General features: G+C 37.1%; 1 protein-coding gene across 2 annotated transcripts; it reads left to right on the top strand.

The window, feature by feature from the left end:
* Positions 1–9,634: 9,634 nt before the first annotated feature.
* LOC136276801 (uncharacterized) lies at positions 9,635–11,500 on the top strand. Of its 2 annotated transcripts, none has more exons than XM_066159531.1 (4): positions 9,635–9,817; positions 10,141–10,218; positions 10,582–10,857; positions 11,293–11,500. In XM_066159531.1, the coding sequence occupies exons 1-3, from the start codon at positions 9,696–9,698 to the stop codon at positions 10,826–10,828; spliced, it is 447 nt and encodes a 148-aa protein (XP_066015628.1). In that variant the 5' UTR covers positions 9,635–9,695; the 3' UTR covers positions 10,829–10,857; positions 11,293–11,500. The 2 variants fall into 2 exon arrangements, with proteins under 2 accessions (XP_066015628.1, XP_066015626.1); XM_066159529.1 differs by having other exon boundaries at positions 11,290–11,500.
* Positions 11,501–13,237: the final 1,737 nt, after the last annotated feature.

Below are 13,237 nucleotides of genomic sequence, written 5' to 3'. Positions count from 1 at the left end.
GGGTCAGCTGACTTTTCTACTGCTCCCACGTCATCTTCGTCATTATCCAATGCTCCTTCGTCAAACTCCTCGTCTTCGGTCGCCACATCGTTTCCTTTGAGTTTAGATATAGATAAACAATCTCAATTGCTCCAGTGGTAATGTTAACCTCGTTAAAAAATTCTCCCTACTCACTTACTTATATGTCAACAGCAAAGTCCTTCTCGTTCAGTTTTGAAGCTTTTCAAATAAAAACGCTTAAACAGGTTTTCCAAAAATTTAAATGAGAACAGTCCAAATTATGTATTCTAGTTATACTGAAAGACCCTCTAAGATACCCAAAGATCTAAAGATCCCCAATTTCGATTGAAAAAATAACTAGGTCTGAATCAAATGTACCAAAGTTTATAGTTGTAGGAGTTTAAAAAGAGAGGATAAGAAAGATTTTCTCCATTGATATTGTAAAAATAAGAGCAGTAAAAGGCAAAGGCAAAACCGGGTGGAAAGGCCCATCTATCTCCAAGTAATTTTAGCTGCCTCTTAGAATAATGGCTCGTATATCAACAGCAACAATATCACCACAACAACACTTGAATCGAGCACGCGACATCGAGGGACTCAGGGCTCGTTTGAACGTGTGCGAACAATATGGTAATGAAAAGCTATAACTGTGTGAATTATAATACTCACTACTGTGTTCTGCCTAGCTGGATAACCAGTCATGCAATATGTACGAGAGGATTTGGAAAGATCGAAATTGTTTTAGTCTGCCTCTTACATAGATATTCATATGTTTACAGTCATTCATTCTAGTTTTTTCGTTCCGATCCTCAATTCTCAATTCATCCGATATCTGATCATGGAAGGTTGACCTTCAAGAATCTGTAAAAAAAAAAAAGTAGACTAAAGAACGCACTTGGGTCCGTCCTATAATGATTTTTTTCCGGTAAACCATATAGTTTGGTAATATTTACAATCATATAATTTTGGTGTAAAAATAATTTTTAAGAAAAAAAGGAATCCATTCTGCAATGTACGTTTTAGTTCGTTCAACTATGCAGCTTTGATAAGTTGAATGATTTTAAAACTCTTTGATTTTATTTTAGTCGTCTATTCGTTAGTTCTGCATCTTTTTTTTAGGCATCTAAAGCGAGCGGCTTGTTAAAGATTTGAGCAGATTTGTTTTGTAAACACGGATTGGAAAGGAACAAATTGAATTGACAGCTGGGGAATGGAGTGTTAACTACTCTGAAATAAAACAAAAATTCGTTCATTCGTGAGAAAGCAATTTTTTCACTACGTGTTTGTAACGAACCACTAAAATGTTGGCTTGTTAGCTCAGTTGGTAAAGCACTATAACGGTATCGCAGAGGTCATGGGTTCAAATCCTGTATAGCTTAATTTTTTTTTTCTATTTCGGCTGAATTTTCATTACTGCTTTAAAAGTGTTCTTAACTGCGATTACCATCTTTATATATTTATCTGCAGTTCAAGTACATTACATTCGTACGTTTACAGTGGTTTAGTATACCACTTAGAAAACCAATATTTACAATTTTACTTTCGTGAACTTTTTTCCTACAATTTGATGAAAAATCTCCTCCAATACTTTTATCAAGTACCATATAAGGGATCACAATATATAGCTGTGTTGTTAGCAACTCCTCTTAGTTGCTGCTTTCAAACTTTACTCATATCCGCCATTTTGAACAACTCCTCGATGTTTGCACGAATCGCACTTTTTCCAACCAAGTTATAACTAAGGATAGTTTGACTTTGACCCTGATGCGAGTTTAGATTTATTGCAGTGGAACCCTACTAACAGCGTGTCGAGATTCCAAAAGTATTCTAACCGTTCAAAAATTGTTATTAAATGTGGTAATAATTCGAAAATAGATGCCGCCATTTTGAAGAGAACTTAGTTACCTAGCCGTTGACGAAAACCTAAACGGTACAAAAACAGCTACAATTCTTGTTAACGCAAATAAATCTTTTTGCGAGTCAAAAATGCCCTTTTGCTTAACTACATAATGCTAAAAAAGATTGCCAAGAAATGAAAGAGGAAGTAATAAGACTCAAATGGCGGCGTCTTAGGTGGAATGTAGAGTATTTTTAAAGACAAATTTCAAAAGCGATTTGTTGGGCTATCAAATGTCGGGCACTTAGGGGCTCCGACACAGCCTTTTTCTGCTTTCTTTCGTGACTCGGTTGTTCAGTAAAAAATTATACTGGAATCCACTGTGTAAGTAGGATGCATTTGCAAACAAATGCCCTTTGGTTAAACTATTTTCCTTAATTTTCCTGAAAAGAAAAAAAAAATCCGAAGGTCTGGGGCTCGATTCCTCATGGGGACTCAGAACTTTTTCTTTGTCCCACGCTCGTGACAAGACGAAAAAACATCTTACACCATTTCTTTACCGAGCTCTAAACTTCCCATCTCTATTTTCAAGTTAGAAATATGACGCTATCGACATTGCTGATCCAAGCAGTATGCAGGGCGCGTGTCATATGAACTTCGTAATAGACCTCGCTCACTCTTGAGTCTTTGTAACTCAGTGGTAGAGCATCGGAGCGCGAAATCCAAAAGTCTGAGGTTTGATTCCTGCGGACTCAGAATTTTTTGTTTGTCCCACGCTCGTGACAAGACGAAAAACATATTTTTCTAAAAAATAATTTGTCCCAAAAGGCAATCATCTTTCTCTAGATGATAATGATAATCTCTAGTGTGAATGTCAAACACCGAAGATACTCCGAAACAGAAGATAAGTAACCTCGGGTCAAAATCGTGTAAGGTTCGGTGATCTATTTTTACCCTCGCAGTCGCAGACTGACTCTTAAATTCGACTTTGTCTGTAACTTCGCCTCCTTATGGAGGCAGTAGTCACAAAAAAAAATTTAAAGAACAGCATGCATATGGAGATAGAAATAACTTGAACTGACTCAATGGAAAATATGCTATTCTCCTGTACTGATTCCGATGCGTAAAAAATTGTAAATAACGTGGTAAGAGAAACAAGTTTTCCTTGCATCTCCTCTAGTTTGAAAAGTGAGAAAGGGGGCACTTTTTTGACATTATGGTCCAGGGGGTGGGTGTTAATTCGGAGGAGGGCGATTATTAGAGCGTGTGCACTTGTTTGAGGAAATACGGTAACGAAAGTTAGATTAAAGTGATGCCAATCATAATTTTTCTCTCGTGTTTCCTTTGAATTATGCAACTATTAAAGAAACACGCTAATTCTTAACGGTAGAACATCTCATTTTCCATGAACGAAAGGTTGAAAGTAACTATGATCACTAACGTTACAGCCTGTTCTGTGGCCAAGTCACTTTTGGGCAAACGTCACAACATTTTAGCCGCAACCCCATTTTTAAATCCCTACTCACGAGAATTTTCTTACCCCCGAACTCTCGAAAATGAGGGACCGTATTCTAGTTACTCTGTTCAAAATGCAACCCCATTATAATCAATCCAGTCGTGAAAATGCAACCCCATCCAGTGGCACGTCACCATCAGCCTCTTTCTAGGAAGTGACCCCCACCCCACCCCTAGTTATTTTTCTTACGGGAAGCTTGCAAGTGATTTCATAACAGTTGTCGAATGCACTGAGAAAGTTAAGTTACTTCTAGAAGTATCGAAAGTTTTTAGTTATATCATAGTCCCAAGTTTGCCAGGTCATTTCAAGCTGAGTATTCATCAAGACCTGCCAGGGAAGAGAAAAATCAAACATAAGTACTAATGAGGCTCACTCATAACCATCTACCGCCTATCATCAGTATGTATTTTCCTTATACTCTTCTTTATGCATTCCCATGAAGCTGAAAAGGAGAATTTGCAGAACAACCAGGAGCTGAAAGTGTTATTTCTTATCTTTTTTGGCCATTCACCTTTACCCATCCATTGTTCATTCCATCACTGGTATGGTCTTCGTTAACCGTGTATTCTACCGCGAACGCGGCGAGCTCTACGACGAAAACGAGGAATGCGGCCAGCTCTACGACAACGAATGCGTCTAGGCAGTCTAATTCGGCGTGTAATGCGTCGGGGGTCAGCTGACCTTTCTATTGCTCCTACGTCATCTTCGTCATTATCGAATACTCCTTCGTCAAATTCCTCGTCTTCGGTCGCCATATCGTTTTCTCTGAGTGTAGATACAGATAAAAAAAAAACGCAATGGCTCCAGTGGTAATGTCAACCTCGTTAAAAAATTCTCTCTACTCACTAACCTACATTTGAACAGCAAAGTCCTTCTCGTTCAGTTTTGAAGCTTTTCAAACGAAAACGCGGAAACAGTTTTTCCAAAATTTAAATGAGAACAGTCCAAATTATGTATTCTAGTTATACTGAAAGACCCTCCAAGATACCCAAAGATCTAAAGATCCCCAATTTGGATTGGAAAAAATAAACTAGGTCTGAATCAAATGTACCAAAGTTTATAGTTGTAGGAGTTTAAAAAGAGAAGATAAGAAAGATTTTCTCCATTGATATTGTAAAAATAAGAGCAGTAAAAAAAAAACAAGTGTTATGTTTTCCATTTACGTTTGATCAGTTGGTAAATATCCCCAAAGGTTTGGCATAGAACCAAGAATATATCTAAACAAACTCTCGGGATTTTCTAGATGTCCACAACAAAACCGGATATGGGTGGAAAGACCCATCTATCTAAAAGTAATTTTTAGCTGCCTCTTTGAATAATGGCTCGTGTATCAACAGCAACAATATTACCACAACAATACTTGATTCGAGCACGCGACACCGAATGAGCTTAGGCTCGTTTGAACGTGCGCGTGAAAATACATTATTTTAACTAGATAACAATATGGTAATGAAAAGCTAAAATAATGTGAATTATAATACTCACTACTGTGTTCTGCCTAGCTGGTTAACCAGTTATGCAATATGTATAAGAGGATTTGGAAAGATCGAAATTGTTTTCCACTTACATATGATATTCATATGTTTACAGTCGTTCATTCAATTTTTTCGTTCCGATCCTCAATTCACCCAATATCTCGAGAATCTGTTAAAAAAAAAGTAGACTAAACAACGCACTTGGGTCCGTATAATGATTTTTTTCAGGTAAACCATATAGTTTGATAATATTTACAATCATATGGTTTTGGTGTAAAAAGAATTTTAAGAAAAAAAGTAACCATTTACCCGTTCAACTGTGCAGCTTTGTTAGGTTAAATGATTTTAAAACTCTTTGATTTTATTTTATTCGTCTATTCAACAGTTCTAAATGTTTTCTTTATGCATCTAAAGTGAGTGGCTTGTTAAAGATTTGAGCAAATTTGTTTTGTATACACGGATTGGAAAGGAACAAGTTGAACTGACATTTGGGGAATGGAGTGTAAACTTCTTTGAAATAAAACAAGATTTCGTTCATTCGTGAGAATCCAGTTTTTCCACTACGAGTTAGTATCGAACCAACATCTCACAGTTGTTGGCTTGTTAGCTCAGTTGGTAGAGCACTATACCGCTATCGCAGAGGTCATGGGTTCAATTCCTGTATAGCGTACTGTTTTTTTCTTTTTCGGCTGAATTTTCATCACTGCTTTAAAATTGTTTTTAACTGCGATGATCATCTTCATTTATTAATCTGCAGTTCAAATTAATGGCATTCATACGTTAACAGTTGTTTAGTATACCACTTAGATAACCAAAATTTTACACTTTTATTTTCGTGCACTTTTTTCCTACAACCTGATGAAAAATCCTCTCGATTACTTTTATCAAGTACTATATAAGGGATCGCAATATACAGCTGTGTTGTTAGCAACTCCTCTTAGTTGCTGCTCTCAAATTTTACTCACATTCGCCATTTTGAACAACTCGACGTTTGCTCGAATCGCACTTTTTCCAACCAAGTTATGGCTAAGGACAGTTTGACTTTGTATTAGAATACCCTGGTGCGAGTATATATTTGTTGCAATAGAACCCTACTAACAGCGTGTTGAGATTCCAAACGTATTCTAACCGTTCGAAAATTGTTATCAAGTGTGGTAATAATTCGCACATAGATGCAACCATTTTGAAGAGAACTTAATAACCTAGCCGTTGAAGTAAACCTAAAGGGAACAAAAACAGCAGCAGCAATTGTAAAAAAGGTCTTTTTTGTTAGTCAAAAGTGCCTCTGCTTAGCTTCTTAATGCTCAAACTGATTGCCAAGAAATGAAAGAGGAATTACTAAGACTCAAATGGCGACGTCTTCAGTAGATCGTAGAGTAATTTTGAAGGCTATCCAATGTCGGGAACCGAGGGGCTCTCCAGCTGCCTTTTTCTGCTCTTAAAAACATGCTTAAATATACACTATTGATACATATGGGCATGCCAGCTGGCTGACTTTGGGAGATTAAAAATTGGTCGTTAGAACACTAACCCAAACAATTTCACGAAATGAACAACAAAGTACTTAGTGCCTCTGATTAACTGATTCAGCCTCTGACTGCTTTAGCCACAACCTTGAAGAACTTTCTCGTGGGTCCAAAGTAAGATCTGTAGAAAAACTAAGCACTCCTCTTAAGTAAGTTAGACAAGACTGCCACAAGTGGGAAACTCATCACGAAAGCTCAAATCAAAATAACTGCGGACTTTGAATTCATGCACAGTCACTGCATTCTAATTAAATATAATAGAACAACTTAACTATACTGAACTAACTATCTGACTGACTAAACGAACTAAATATTTCATAATAGTTTTAACGCAGGTGCAGTGCGTGAATTTAATGTTTACGTTGTAGAAGGGGAAGTGCAAGTCCTTATATGGCTTCTGAAGCGAACATCTTCTTTAGCGAGTAGGCGTATGTTTTTTATATGGTATGTTTTTCTTACCAACAGATAAATAAAATCTTTATTGATATGAAACGTGAACTATAAAAACCACCGGTCATATGGGCGTGGTATGTGTCAATCAAATATATTTAATGAAATTAAAGTAAAGGGTGCCATCTGCCGAAAAAAATAAAATACAAAACTCGAACTTAAAGGAAAAGTTAGAAGCATTCACTTGTTTCTACCCCGCAGTGTTTCACCTAAAAAAAGTTAGATAAGTTTTTTTTTGGTCTGGTGGCAGAATAATAGGTTTAATGGCATTTATTGTTACCTTGAACCTGTCCAGAAACTAACGAGTCACAAGGAAATTCTACAAACTGGTAACAAATTTTCTAGTGTCCGCCATTTTGATTCTCCCAGTAATCTTTGCGCCGCTAAGTAGTTTCCATGCTTTGAAGTGAGGAGCTGGGCACTTGGAGGGTTTCTCTTCCTTCAGCCCGTACCTCTCTCGCCAAGTACGCCCATATCTTACCGAAAAATTTCCTTTACTTTACCTCGAATTGTGTCACTGGTAGGATTTTCTTTCCGCAATACAAGCAGGTAACCAGTCAATAGACACAAGGCGGACTTTTTCTATGGCTGTGTGGAATGGAAAGAATGCAGGCCGGAATGATAATCTACTCCACGAGGAAAAAGCACGTGCGAGCGTGGTGTTTTCATTGAATCGGTCGCTCACAGTCCCTTCAAATCTCTGAACTTTGTAAGGCTTTTTGGTAATGAAATAAAATTCCAGGCCATTGAGGAAGTTGGATGACTTGGACGTCATCATTAGCAAATACCAAAACACTCAATACGCGAATGGAACCAACGCGTCATAGTTAATAAGCAAGGTAACCGATGATTTAAGCGATCTATTGTCCCAGGTCAATTGTAGCTCAAACTGTTAATAAATTGATAAACAGCATTGAAATGCGAGAACCACACTACTTTTTCCATCAGCCGCAATCTGCTGCATCGCGTGGGTAAATGACGTCCGTACTGTTATCACAACTTTAGCGATCAACAGCGACATGTAAGAGCTTTTAAGTGTATTTCTATGTTTTTATTTTTTTTTTTAAACTTTTCTCATTTGCAGCCAAGTTATGTTAAACTTGTGGGAAGAAGTGTCGAGAAAAACGGAATAAGATACAGAAACATAAATAATTGACATTAATTGTTTCCATCATTTTATTATGACTTCAGATTCAATAAGTGAATTTGACATTTACCTGGTACCTTAACTTACATGCAGCATACAAAGCTCATCTTTTCATTTACTGTCTTATCATTTAGCTTGATGAGGAAGATTAGAGAAAAATTAAGACATGAATAACAGATGTTACAGGTACTAGTGCATTTGACCACTGCGGAGTGTGCATGCAGACATAATTATAGAGCGGTTGATAAACTTTGTAACACAATTAATTTGAAGATATTTAATTTCAACATAGTAGATCTTGAAGATTTTGACAACTGCTGTGCCACTATACCATCTGACTGACATAAATATTTATTAACGTTTTATTTGACAATGCCCAAGTATGAAGACATGATCAGTCAATCAAATGTACATGTTGGGACGCAGTGTTATGCTTTTTCAAAGGTTTAATATTCCTTGTTTATGTCTATATTCCTATCCTATAATATAGGTTGTTGTCAAAAATTTACAATGTATCGCCGTAAACATTAATTATTCAGAGTTAGGTAACCAGTAACTGTTAAGTTCACGTTTAGAATTAATTCTTCTAAGTTGTGATGGGCGTTTTAAGATTACTGAAGTTTCATTAAAAAATGAAAATGAAAATGAAATTTACAAAAAGACTATCAAAGTCTCAAGATAGAGGAATGTTTACAAGTTTAGAAGGTTCGTCGAGCTACAAAGTTCAAATGTTTTCAGTTGGTCGAATATGATGGTGGAAGTAACTAGTACAGATTAATGGGTTTATGCTAGAGAAATGGCGCACTTTTGTCACTCTTTTACTCCGTGTAAGTTAAGTGGCTAAACTTTAGCTTCAGCTGAGTTCGATTGACTTTTGATAATATTATTTTTGCTATTCAATGTATAGGTGAGTGGCAAGAATTGGGCCTTTCTCCAGAATACCTTTTTTTTGTTTTATCATGATGATTCGTACCTGTAGGTTTGATTTGATTCAATATTTATTGTTTCCTGATGATAATACACAGTGTCAACCTTTTGATCCACTTTTTCATCATGAAATACAAGAAAGAAATTCAGTTGAAACAGATAGCTGCTTGATTTAGAAAATGGAAGATTGTGATATTTCCTACAACAGCATTGTCTGCGTGTTGGAATTACCCATGCTAGCACAGGGGCTAGACAGGTGTATGAATATTTCCCAAGGGGTTTCCATGTATATGGAAGCCATTACCATCCTCACAATAATTCATATGCAGGGTTACCTCTCTCGCCCAAGAACAAGATGCAATGCTCCAATGTTAGAGACCAAAACTGGACCGCTTAATGTTGAATCCAGTGCACAACTATACGGCCACCATGCCTCCTCCTCTGATCCTTATGATTGAAGTGGATAGGGTCAATTGGGAAGGGTTGAACCCTTATAACATTGCGTAACCAATACCAACCTAAGGAAACTTAAGGCGACTTAAGGTGACTTTAATCGACTTTAGGCGACTTAAGGCGACTTAACGTCTCAGAGTAGGCCTTAATAACATCATTAATCGACGGATCAATATCTTTAAGACCTACAAGTGTATTTTTCAGTCTGTTTTTCACAGATTCTCGAGGGTTTACATCCAGATATCGAGTGAAATGAGGATCAGGACGAAACAGATTTTAATATCACCCAGAATGGGATGCATAAAAGCAGTGGGCTTTGGGGCTACCAACAGTTGAGAACTCAAGTTCTAACGTATAGGACAAAATGAAGACATCTGTTATTTTAGCTCTGTTTGGCTTTGTACTCGCTGTCGGCTTTTCAGTCGCAGTAACTGAAAATGAGCTGGCCGAGATAACAAATGAATTTGAAGGAGGAAAACTTCGAGGGTAGGTTGTGTGACAAATTCACTATAAATGATAACTGTAGTAAAAAAATGTACCTCACAAAGATGCCGTTTATCCGGATTTTCTCCTGTTTCGAAGAAGAACAGAAACTAGATTCTGGTGGGAGATGGCAATTCATCCGAAGACAATCCAGTGAGCTAGCGGGGGCGAACTGAAATGTATTGAAGGTTTTTTTTAAAATTATGGAATCTAAAGTTAAGTTCATAAATGAATTATTTTTCTGAAAGTGGATTATGCTTTAGACTTATGGACAATTCTGAAGTTATGCAGTGGAAATGGTTTCATTATTTTTCTTCATGTTTCAGCGAGTACGACATGAAAGAGAACGATGAAGAGTTCGATGCAGAAGACCTAGAGGACAATGATGTGGCAATCCCCAGAAGGTACGTTGAGGAAGATAAAATCATTTTTGATAGTTTTGGAAACTTGCGTGGTCAAATGTTCTGAGCGACGATTCTCAGCAAAAATGTAGTCAGGATCTTAAAGTAACTAAGAAAAATTTGTTGCCTTAAATGTGACACCTGCAAATGGTTAGATGTTCTAGTCTTCTGCATTTTCTTCTGGATTGGTTAGCAGGGGAACCCAGGGGAACCCAGGCACCTCTCACCAGCAGAAGGGGACGTAGCTCCTGGTGTTGTGCTGTAACCTCGATGTTGATCAGTTATATAGGCCCCCATTTAAACCAGCTTTAACAAATAACCAATTCGTTCAAGTTTATCTTTTGTAATCTTTTTTCTGTCACCCAGTGAAAGCGAAGTGGCGGCCGAAGACGAGGAGTTTGACGAAAGAGCATTCGATAATGACGATGATAAAGACGAAGTTAGTAACGGTGACGTAACAGCAATAAAAAAGTCAGCTGACTCCTTTACTCGCTTTAGACGTATTGGACGCAGAATAGGACGTAGGATTGTACGTCGTATTCCTTTTGTTCGCGGAGGAATTCGCGGTGCAATTCGTCGTGGTCGTCGTATGTTTCGTCGTTTTCGCGGTTAATGCGGCTAACGAAGACCATTTCAGTGAAGGTAAGTAGAAATGAGAAATGGGACTTGCAGCTCATTCACTCACTCATCTCCACGACTTATTTAACTTGGCTTCCTGGAGTATAGGAGGCAGTAGCCACAAAAAAATAGCTTCAAGGCTTTGGAGGGGCTCGAGCTTTCATCATATCGATAGCTGTTTGCTGCACTCAAATGAGCTAACTTTTGACCACCCCGAAGAGTGTCTAGCATCTAAATTCTCCTTAAAATATCCTTCCTGAGTCAAACATTAAGGTCACGAGAATAAAGGAAACGATCACCAACTAAAAAAGCTATCGATTGTTAAACAAATTCTCCTTGTCAGCCGCTAAGGAAATGTATAGAGAACAGTATGGAGAATGTACATACTGATGTTAAGGTGTAAAGGGTTAAGACTGACCCTCATTAGTACTTATGTTTGACTTTTCTCTTCCCTAGCAGGTCTTGATGAATACCAACCTCGAAAATGCATGAGTAGAGATCTTGGAACAACTAATAGGACAGTTTTCATGTTTCGGAATATTGTAATGCTTCTAGAAAGTAAAAATCCCCACCTGCTGATAAAATATAATGAGGAGGAATTAATGTACAAGTTATAAAAGAGAATGTTGTGATTTGCTGTAAGTTTGCGTCAATAGAAATAAATCAAGTTCAGAAATATCTTGATAAGTTTATATTTTTTTGGTGAAGTTAAGGTAATTTATTTTTAATTTTTTTTCTCGTCATGACTTTGCTTTTCTGGCTGTGTCTTGTTTCTATTCGAGAGGTTTTCTTTCGTCTGGAGTTCCGCGAGAGTAAAATGAGGTTGCTCGTGAAGGGCAGAGATATGAATTATATTATTAACACTCGATAAGAATTTATGCGCACGCGCCACGCAGCTATGCTATTCTCTTTATGAGTAACGACAATGTAGCCTTCGGAATATGCAGAAAGAACTAAAAGAAAATAAAATGGGATACTCACCCACAACAACTATTAAGGTTGTGAAAACATAAAAGTAACTTAGGTGCCCTACTTGAATCATCTGTACCAAAGTTTTAGTGGTAAGATCTAGAGAAGAAAGTATGCAAAGGCTTGTCCTCATTGATGCTGCGAACATGAAAACGGTAGAAAAGATTCAAATATTTCCTCAATACCGGGTTGATCCCTATAGTTTTGGCACAGGAATGGAATCGGCAAGGGACATATCGGGCTTGGCCAAAAAATAACCTATTAAAGTGTTAAATGTATCTAAATTGTAAATTTTAAGATTCTTCTACATTTTTCACACAATATTTGCACATTTCTTTCCGAGTGAAATTAGATGGTTCTTTCACTTATGAACACTTCATGGTTGGACATTTTCATAACACTTTTGCGCGCACAGTGAATTGCATGCGTTCAACAACAAGAGAACGAACACTTACCACAACAGTACTCTATTGTGGGCATTGGAAAATAAAAATCACGCCAAATATTTTCTCATTTTGGGTTGATCAGTTGGTAAATATCCCCACAGTTTTGGAAACAGGAATTGAAATTAATGTCGCTGCCTCTTCGACGTGTGATCAGTTCATGCATCGACATACTATCATGAAACTTTCGCTCGCACAGTGTCTTACGTCAAACAACAACAACAACACTTACCGCAACGATACTTTATTCAAGCACGCCTCACAGATGAGTGCAAGACTTCTGAAGTCGGATGTACATCATGTATTTAAAAAAAATGGGAGAGGTTAGGTTAACTGCTTGAATTTCATGTGTACGTTTTAGTGCGAGAAATGAAAATTCCTATCTGGCTCCTGAAGCGAACTACTCCTTCAGCGAGTGGATGTATGTTAATGACACCGACAGAAAATATAATATTTCTCAATATTAATCGTGGTCTTTAAAACTATTGATATGGGTATGGTATGAATTTTTCAAATCGTTTTTAATGAAATGAAATTGATGTATAAGTGTTTCTATCTGTAAAATAATAATGATAAGAAACTCAAACCTTAAGAACAAGCTATAATGGAAATAATTTGGAATTCAACGGAATAATTATTATCAAACGAGGTGATTTACTTGATAGTGTCATTACAAGACGGAAAATCATGCATGCTTTTTTTTTAGATTTTTAAGGGTCTATATTCCTTGATCAGATACCGGGTGATATGGGAATCTGAACAAAATAGACATTTGCGCACTCAAGAAAACAATACATATTTCTTATTTCAAAGTGTTTTACGCTCCATCAACCAAGTGCGAATTTAATGTTGTAGTGGTACAACTGGTGTTGACAAAATAAATTTACTCAATCTTTCATGAGCCGCTTACTTTAGTTACAAACAGAAAACAGGTATCATGAATGAATGAAAACAAATGGGTCTCAAAATCATTCTAACTTGTCAGAGAAATG

The sequence above is a fragment of the Pocillopora verrucosa genome, chromosome 12 (genome assembly GCF_036669915.1).
Source record: "Pocillopora verrucosa isolate sample1 chromosome 12, ASM3666991v2, whole genome shotgun sequence".
NCBI classification, from domain to species: domain Eukaryota; kingdom Metazoa; phylum Cnidaria; class Anthozoa; order Scleractinia; family Pocilloporidae; genus Pocillopora; species Pocillopora verrucosa.
This window is presented reverse-complemented; position numbering and strand designations above follow the sequence as displayed.